The 10,095-nt window shown below is 43.0% G+C and overlaps 1 protein-coding gene across 1 annotated transcript; it reads right to left on the reverse strand.

Annotated features, from left to right (window-relative positions):
- Positions 1-7,028: 7,028 nt before the first annotated feature.
- GL218_05820 (uncharacterized protein) lies at positions 7,029-7,385 on the reverse strand (the record flags this gene model as incomplete). Its single annotated transcript, XM_033582511.1, has 1 exon — positions 7,029-7,385. One exon carries the CDS (start codon positions 7,383-7,385, stop codon positions 7,029-7,031), a length of 357 nt encoding a protein of 118 aa, XP_033434500.1.
- Between the last annotated feature and the right edge of the window lie 2,710 nt (positions 7,386-10,095).

The following is a 10,095-nucleotide window of genomic DNA, read 5'->3' on the forward strand; positions in this document are numbered from 1 at the left end:
ATAATGCAATTACCCCCTTTAGTCTCCACTACGACGCTTCGAAGCTCACCGCGCTATTTAGGCGAAAATAAGTCATCCCACAAGTAGAATGGCAATTGTGGTAAATAGAGAAAGCATTGCAAAGATGGGATTTGAACTGGTAGCATTAATCTCACATGTAGGGGATATCACTCAGTTTGACGAATCTGAGAGGAATAGACTATTATACCATTACTCTCCCGCTCATATCTGCGCTTTTCGTGTTTACGCATTCTCCCATAAAGTACCCCTTATATGACTGAAACAACATACAATGGCATGCCACATACATAAGGAGATATCACGGCGAGATGAGCTGCAATGTTACTCAAATTTCCTATTTCCTCCGAAAACAATATTTGCAGCTCAAGCGACCGATGGGATATCCAGTTTAAACCCGGAGGGTGGTAATACAGTCTCATATGCGTGCTCCATGAATTTGAAAGTATTGTATACCTCTTACCTAAGTAAGAGGCATTCAATACTGCCTTTCACGGTTTTCGTCAGCACCCGTATCGAAGTTGATGTTTATACATATCGGTTACGCTAGGCATCTGATTCGAGTCTTATACGTTACATATACGCCGTAGAGCCAATACGAGCAAGGTGGTAGGACAAGAGAAAACATATTTACTAACAATGCCAACCTTCCGGATCATAATCTCCAGGTTAGAAGACAGACTCGCGATCTAGTTCACAAGCGAGTAAAGTAAACACCGAATGAGAACTCAAACGCAACGTGGTTGACATACTAGCCAAGATGCCAAGATAAAATGTGTTGTTTTCTGTTTGTTCTGTTGGAGCTTATACAAAATTGTTTCCCATCTCCGAGGCTAGATTATTGATATGACGGTTAAATGATGAAAATGTGGGTTATAGTGAAATGAAGCTATCCACACATAAAGTGAGCAAGTTCCTCATATGTTTGCTTCTCGTTACCTAGGTGCCTTAGGTGGTTTATTCCGTATATTTCCGGAAAGTATTCCGAGCGAATAAGGCTGAAGTGAGGTGAGATGGTTGGCGTGAAAGTAAGACTAAAGAGCTAGTTTTCATGTAAGTTAGCTCTGGTAACTTAACGTGTGTAAGCTAAAGTGATACATCTCATAGGTAAGACGGTTGTTGGCGCGCGATGCATGTCTTATCATAACGTAACGGTTCTGTCCTCGCATCGACTTACTGTGTGTGACTTAGACGATTCCATATTTTAGATGACTTCATATCAGATTGAGCAGCGTCTTTAGTCCGTATCTCATTTTCTTGAAGAATACTACCCTGAGGTTTGGGGTGCTTACATTAAGAGTGAGAAGATATAGAGAAATCTAACTATGCCTATCCTTATGAGTGTGCAGTTTTTGTTGCCACCTAAAACGTATGTAATATCTGATAATATAATGCGTGTATGATAGCTATCTAGGTATTTGATGATTGAAATTCTGGAGCATTTACAGCTGTATGGTGTATCGTAGAATAAGAGTGGCAACTGTGACTCAGTAAGTAGGCCGTATAGAATGTGGCTAGTGACAGTGTACTGGCTGAAACTACGGAGATGATTGCATAGGTAGAAGATTGATATGAGTATGGGTAAGGCAGAAGAGGAGCTTATGACGCCAGCCAGCGCCGTGCGGAAATAGTAGCATAAAAATGTAGAAGATAGGGAGGAAGAAGGGAATGAAGGAAGGATACCGCGAGTCCCCTGTAGGTTGAAAAGGAGGTACAGAGGATTCGGTGCTCGAATGATTGATTCCTCATAACCGCCTGGGTAAAAATGTCCCACAAAGTAATCTCATCTTTACTCGCGCATTTTGGCATGGCCCCTTACCCAGATCTTAGAAGGATCATAAGGCTTATAGTCACAGTTAGAGATAAGTCCGACTCTTCCTGTTATACCTAACTCCGATCCGATTGCGACATCAATCTCTGGAAGGGAAATTAACAATAATTAAAATAAGATTTTGCTAAGAATTGCGTCATCTAGCTTGTATCGAGTGAGCCTTGACAGGAACAGTGGTCGAATGTTTCTTTGTAAACATGTCGCTTACCACATAAAGAGCGAATCAAGATAGATTCTGCGATGTAGGTACCTGATATGATACGTAATGTACCTTATCAGCTTGGTGTGCTACGGGTCGCTTTATACGCGGCCCGTAAGATGACACGAGTAGACCAGTCGTTGCGGGTTTCCTATTAAGGCTCGTCTGGGATCTCGATTAATAACGAGCTCACTGTCCTACCTTAATAAGGTGTTCTCAACACCACTAACCCTCGGATTAATCGCATATTGCCCCAAGATAAAGACTTCGGCATCACAGAGCTAGGGACTGATCCAAGCTTATATTTTCATAAATAATATGAAAAAAATTGTCTGAACATGGCTGACTACCTACCTAAGGTAAGACTAGGCATGCGTTATTTTCGTTAATCAAGAAGTCGAATGGGCTCGTACAAAAGCTTATACCTTTTGATGACGACCCGTTTGCAGATCAACCTTTCAAAAGTAAGAAATTACCTAGACGTCACCTAGACATCCCATCAACAGACCCTAGTTAACGAAGTAAATGGGTCGATTTTGTTATGTTGCATGGAAGCTGAGAGCTAAGACTCGGGGCCATGAGTCGTCTGGAACAAAGCTACCTGGACGTTCTACCCCTCGCAACGAATAAGTTGGAATACGGCAATTAACCCTCTAATGGGGCGGGGGATGACCACCCTATACCTGTGCCAGTTAATTTTCCGGGTATACTTCTGACACTAGACTATTTCTCATAAGTGGAACATGCTTATACCGTTGGAGCGACGTTAGAATAAGTGATCCCCGCCTACCAACAGCGTGTACAAAGACCGATAAGACTGAGTTTCAGTCATAGACTGATAGGGGAGGCGTTAGGAGGCTTGCAGAGAGAAGGACTAAATTGGTATGGTGGTGTGAGAGACTATCCGATTTGACAGCATGCACAACAGCAAACAAATGTAAGAGAACATCGACCCGAAGTAGCTGCGTAGCTAAGCTAATTCTTCGTATGAGTGCTTAGCTCTCTCGAAAGGAAGTTTACGGTAAAGCTGTTCGAAGCTATGCGAAATCTATCCGACAAGAATGAGATATTTCCTAGCAGACAGGAGGCTGTGCAGTTGTATAGCCTCAATCGATAAGCGAGCCGATAGGCTAAGAAAAGCGAGTTCGTCCCATCTTCTTCGAATTCGGGTTTCGAAGGTACCACAGTGAACAAGAGCGTTTCATGCGTAACGAAAAAGCCATCTCGTGCTGCGTATCCTGCATAGTTGCATTCTAGGTTACCTAGTATGTATAAGCTTGGAATATTTAGTGCTGTAACGTTGGAACTTGTTTCGTTATCCACTAGAAGATCCCAGAGATGTGGCAGACGAAGCACTATTGGTCTAGAGCTTTCCATCTTGCCGAAACGTGGTATGCCTGACCGGTGTGAGATTAACCCATGGAACTAGGGTAGCATTGCAGATGTCAGCCGGCGAACCGATTGAAATGGCCTAGAATCAAAAATCGAAATCGCTGTCTGTGGGGGTGCCACGACAAGAGGTCGGGGGGCTTTACAGGCTCGGCCCGTTTCACATCATTCGTCATTAGTTCGGGAGCGGTAGTCTAAGAGTGCAGGAAACTAGTCATATTCAGACGCGGATCGAGAGCATTCCGCAAGCGCTATTTCTAGACCATTAGTAGGTCTGATTAGACCATGTAATGGCCTTTCATTTCTCGCTTAAGGTGACTCGTTTTGCATGCGCTGTGTTTTCGTTTCCTAGGTAGCTTTGCTAGTTATCTCACACAAACCTCGTCCGTGAGACCCGCGCTAGGCATCCATCATATCAAGTGGTGTAGGAAATGGTCCCCAAGACGTCCAAGCATGGCATTGATTCGTAGATGGCGAAAAAATATTTCCGCTTACAGTATATATTATATTGTAATATACTTCTCTCGGCTTTCTTGGCCTGGTCATGTGTCATAATTCGAGGCAGTGAGGATCTGGCGATCCTTCACGATGGGATCTTCAACTTCCATACGGTCGGGCTGAATTATGAGATGGTGCATGATCCTGTGGGCGTAAATGTATGCGTGATGTATATACGCAGGAACTATTAGAAATTTCAGCTAGCTTAGCTAAGAGATCTCGTATCTGATTTAATGCGGTAGATATGAGAGGCGGGATGTGGATTGTGGAATGTTATAAATGGAAGTTTTGGTAGTTAATGTGAGTAAAATAAAAACTAACTTAAACGATGCTGCCCAAGATCTGCATGTACATGATTAGCGGGTTATTTGTCTTACCTAATACGAAACCAGTTAGACTGCCAACTTTGAGATAAAGTTTAGAAGGGTTGCAGCGGGGTAAGGACCGCTTAGTACGATCGTACAAGGGTCTAATCTTAAGTTAAGAACACGGACCATGTACTAGGTACATACATATGTCCATCTATATGCATTTATACCGTGGAGTATGTTAGGCTTCATGTACAGGTATGTCTAAATGCAAGTTCTAACACTAAGAAGCCTATTGTTTAGGAGGTAGTTTATACATCTCATGTCTCAGTGTATAGAATAAAAGCAGGAGCATTTAACTATTATTATTATTATTATTTAAAAAAAGGTTTATTGCCTATAGTTACCTAATATGAAACTTCCTAAACAGGTTCGAGCTTAGTCTTGTTAAGATAGTTAACCCTTCCCTTAGAGTTTATAAGCTTAAACTAGCCCCGATGTTAGTTTAACTGGCTAATACAACAACTCCTTATTACGTACGTAGAAATTGTAAGTATAAAGATTCCTCAACGCACGTGGTTAAATCATATCGACAGGTACCTAATTCATTCACACCAGTCGGTTTAAAGGCGTCTTGAATCTTATACAATACGACAATCATGATGCTTGTATGACTAATGGTCTTGTGACTATTGTCTCGGTTTACAAATCCTGAAGTAAGAGAATATGTGGGCAGCCGTTCAGCCAGATGCGCCTTAGATGCAACTTTGCCAGGCCAAGCTTTAAAACGCAGCAGTGGCTGGGATCTAGTTTGCGTGATCGACCACGACCTTACCTTCTTAATATAAGGTGCGTAAACGGGAAGAAAATAAATGGCGTCCTAAGGCTACACTATATTATAACAGGTTAAAGGTCTTTGAAAGCTGAGATAGCGCGTCAAAGTGGCTTGACGCCTTAAATTAGGGTATACGGTATGGATATTCTGTACTACACTTTGTTTAATATCAGATCATGTATGGAATTATTCTAAGAATAGGTAAGCATAGTAATAAGCAGAGCAATGGAGAGCGTGGATCTTCGTATCCACTTACACACATTATATGCAGTTTACAGTACATACTATTGCGCTGGCAACTCAGCTCCAGAGTAATCAAGCACAGTGACGCGAGCCAATGGTAGAAAATGGAGTTTTGTCTTCGTAGTCCGAATCCTGGGGTTTTTCTTCGCAGATCGATACTCAATAAAACCCCCACATATCGGAAGGTTACATCACGTCATTTGATCAATTATAACTACATAATACCTAGGCCTTATGGGTGACGATATATTAGTAGCACAAACCTTGTTAGATTTATTTGCTACGTTTTTACTAGATTTTTATGAGATGTATTATATATCAAGCGATCTGATTATAAATCTAACACTATATGTAAGTAAGCAGGCAAGTAAGTACTTAACTTAAGGTATAATTGAGCCAGTTGAAATTGCCAATCAGTACCAGAGGGGGTCTCGCTTATTTCTAAGACATTAGGTATTGATCTACACCCCGCGCTTAGATCCACCGCGGTAAGATCCTTTTTAGCACACCAAAGAGAATTCGTGTATTGAAAGTGATGACTGTTAGGAATATGTAGAAATAACTAATGCTACCCAGGTGACATGGAATAAGGTAACAATCGGTGGCAACTAAGCTCACGAGACTCTAGCAAACAATTACTTCCGACTTCATGTGGGGAACGATAACTCAAAAGCTTTATATCTCGGTACTTTCTGCATGCAGGGTTGTAAGATTATTTACTCCTTAGTTTAGTTAGTTTTATTCCACGGTCTTGTGGACTATAGTTAATATTATTCTGGGGGTAGCTGGACTAAAGTACTTACATTTCCTTATATTTTACGTATTATTTACAAGTACTTGGGTGGTTTTTCTTTTTCGGACTGGAATAACTAATAGAATAAGAAAAAGGTTAATTTTATTACACGATATCACAGACTATAGTTAGTCTTATTCCATGGTGGGGGGGACCAGAATAATTAACTAAATTTACAACTCTATCTGCATGTCTTGTCACTGATCCCTGATTTTATAAACAACCATCAAATCACAGTTGAAAACGATACAAGTCATAGCTATCTAGACTAGCAAAATAATTGCTGTAATAGAAAATGGCGGTGTGGAGGTACTGGACACAATGTTTAAATTGCAAGTTCAAGTTTCTTTCTATCAAAATGTAGATCTTGAACAAAATATTTATCGTTGTCGTGCATCATAATGATACATAGTACGCCTCTGAGGGGATCAAAGGAAAATAGTTTGATGCTCACTGTCACAGCAAACTCCCCCTCCACAATCATCGTAATCGTCCCATCATAACGCCGCCTGTCTTTCAAAAACAAACCACCATCCAAATGCTACATAGTATTTCGAGGTGATAGCTTAACTTTTCCTATCAATCATCCAAGATCCCGTGTGTGCCATACTCCTGATGAGAAAAGAATAGGTGATTCCGACCCGGACACTACCCGCCTCAAAGCGCCAATGCCCACTTTCATATACTAAATTTGGCAGTACTACCGAATGTATAAATAAAAATGCAATAGATGACAAGAGAATAGAGACGTCATTATAATTAGCTGATCTTGAAACATTTATCTCACTGCGTGTGTTGTATCGTCTTGGCCTGTGCGTTACATCGTAATATCGTTTGATAACATGCGCTCTGATGCCGCGTTTGCGCTAGTGGTACTGGTGCTAGAACGTATTTAAAGCCGAAACCTTATAGCTTTAGGCAATAAAGGGCATATCACCCTTTCTATGACTGATAACTTCGAGTGTAGAGCCAAGGTTTTGGCCGAGATAACCGATCATAGCCTTGGTAACTTCGGGGATATCGGAATAGTCAGTATAGACCACGTCTCGGAACCTGGAGTAGACCTCCTCCAATTTACGGAGCTCCCTGGCTAGTATTTCAAGCTCGAGCCATTTTCCATCCTCGCCATTGAGCTGATACACGCCAAAGCTAACTCCCACATTATTTCCTAAGTTGTTTTGGGTCATACCCATGCTGCCAGCATCGAAATACGAATTAGAAGCAGCCTTGTAGAATGACGTGATTTTACTAATCACGGTGACAAGCAACATGGTAGCGGTATGTGTACCGGATCGACTCATGCACTTATTGCAAGAGAGCATGGCCGCACATCCTTCAACAGCTCTTCGATTAAGAGACAGAATAAAGTCAAAGGGTGGCACCGCTGGAGCAGAAGCATTATGCAATGCTTGAAGGGATTGTAGGCAGGCTGTAAAGCAGGTACAGGAACCTCCGTTCATGGTGGACGATGGTGATCTATGACGTGGACCAACTGGTCTCATCGTGGGTGTATTTGTTGGACTGGGGAAATAATTAGAAGACATGCTCGTCGGAGTCTGCACCTGGTTGTATGAGATCATATCTTGTGTGACTGGATCGGTCCACGCTATCGGTGTTGACATAGATAAATCGAATGACTGAGATCGCATCTGAGTACCGGCCATAGGACCGGTCGTGACGGGAATATCGCTGAAAGTGGCGCATGAAAGGTCTGTAGGCGGAGTCCAAGGCATTGTGGATGAATACAATTCAGGCGGAGCTGACATCGGGTCATGTTCACCCATGGTTCTATCTTCAACTCCGAGTAAAGAAAGACCTGCTGATATTGAAGGATTTCGACTAATGTTACCATCAACACTGGTAGGCGGTGTGGCCCATCCCGGCTCGAAACTGAAAATGTGTTCAGATGGAGTTTGGTGTGCTGTAGAATATGACATATTCTTGTCTTCTATTAGACTGTGATGCATTTGCTGCATGTCCTGAGGGGCATTCGCATGGGCGCCTCCGCTATGATCAGACTTAGGCTTGCCTGCCCGGCTCGAAGGCGAGTATCGACACTCGATACCACAGGCTAGGCAACGGGAACATATGGGCCGAGCCTTCGAGCACTTGACCTTTGCCAAAAAGCATCCATCGCATGAGGCTCGGAGCCGAGGTTGGCGAGCTTTAGTGGAGGCCATCGCGGTGCCGAGATGTATCGATGTCGGAATAAGCGGGTAGTTTCCTAGCCAGGAATTGGGTTTTGAGGTGGAACGAGAGTGTAACAGAATTTGGAAACAACACGAGGATAGGTGCAATAATGGTAGTATTATAAAATGGAAGTATGTATGATAGCTCTCATATGGGGTAGCACAGAGCTTACAATGAATGGTACGAGTTGGAGACGGAGCAAGAAGTGAAGTAGGGAACTGAACCGGTTCGATACTGATGGGTAGATACGACGTATATTAAACCCGCTACCAGACGAACGGAAAGGTAAAAGCAACGGAAATATCAGCCTGAGTGGTCTAGAAGGGCGTCTATGAAAGATATATAAGATATATGCGGAGACATAAGACAGACGAAAGGGAGTCTGCTTAGAGCGTACAGGGTCCCGATTAAAAAGGCTCAGGGGAGTGACTAAAACCTGATTTGGTGTTAGGGAAAGGTAGTAAGAGATAGACCCACATGGGATACGTAGGCTGTCAGAACCGGTTGGTGTCAGAGGCCCAATAGAGACAGGCGGCGCTTGTGGGCATGGGGATAGCTATGGTTCGAGGAGGAGCCTGGTTTACAGGGCCGTCTAGATGCAGCGAAATGCTGCCAGTATAGATGGGGATAAAAATACGGACTAACAAGTGACCGGTCTGAGCAGAGTTATAGAGAGCTCTTACATGTACGAATAGGAAGGTAAAGTAAGGTAAGGTAGGGTGGCTGTCAACTGGTAACTGGTAGAGTAGAGGTAGACAGGTACTATCCTATTCCTAGTAATGCTGAGGCAATCCGTAAAGCATAATAGATAGAATTCATAGTGCTTCTGTAATATCTTCTTATGGAGATGAGCATACCCCCAGAGATCGTCGGATCGTACAGCCGGCTACGTAGATTATTGCTAAAGATCCATCAGGCAGATTCTACTTAAAAGAAAATGAACAATGTCAATAGCTTGGGGGGAGCATGGTCGTTCATTGGTCCCGATGCAATGGCTGAACTCGGCTCGCAGTCGACACGCATTGTGTAACGGCGTCAACCCCACGATTGTACCTTGGTAAATTTATGATAAGGATTCCATGAAGATTTAGCTAGTAGGTGAATCTAGCGAGAAATACGCTAAGTGTATGTCTTAACACGCAGCTTGACGTAGGGGTACTGTGCCAGCATCACTGTAGGGCGGCCGTGGGAAGTAATGCTCACAGCGGCGGCAGTGTCAGTACTGTAATAAGAAAGCCGCAGCGCTGTACACATGTTAGTTACCTGCAGATGGTCGATACAACACCCGAAGATGGGTACCATGGACAGGGTATCGACGATAAATGCTTGGCTGGCTGGATGGCCAAGTGAGGCTATAGGTAGAGCTGTCCGACCCGGAACGGGATAGAGTGGAAGTAGAGGGGGGAGAAACTTATGCAGGTGTATTTCGGTGTACCATGGGTTTGTATGGCCCAATGTAAAGATGTCAACATTAAGAAGACGGGTCCCTGAGCTATCTTGCAGTAATGGGGGGAGATGAGGCTCGGGCCCGAAGGAAACAGTCTCACAGCAGATAAAAAAAGAGGTAGGAATCCGATACTGGCAATTCAAACTCGAAGGATGCAGAGTCTCGATCTAAAGGGAAGAAAGTAATTGTTTAATAGCTCCAAATTAGGGTTAACTATCTGTATATAGTATCAAAGACGCGACTGATTGACTTGATTATGTTTACGTTTAGTTCCTTTTTTTTTGGTTCATCGGAATTTTTGAGAAGAACTTTACATGTGATTACATAAAATATTATGAGAAGAG

The sequence above is a fragment of the Daldinia childiae genome (assembly GCF_008694065.1).
Source record: "Daldinia childiae strain JS-1345 chromosome Unknown Scaffold5, whole genome shotgun sequence".
Classification (NCBI taxonomy): Eukaryota; Fungi; Ascomycota; class Sordariomycetes; order Xylariales; family Hypoxylaceae; genus Daldinia; species Daldinia childiae.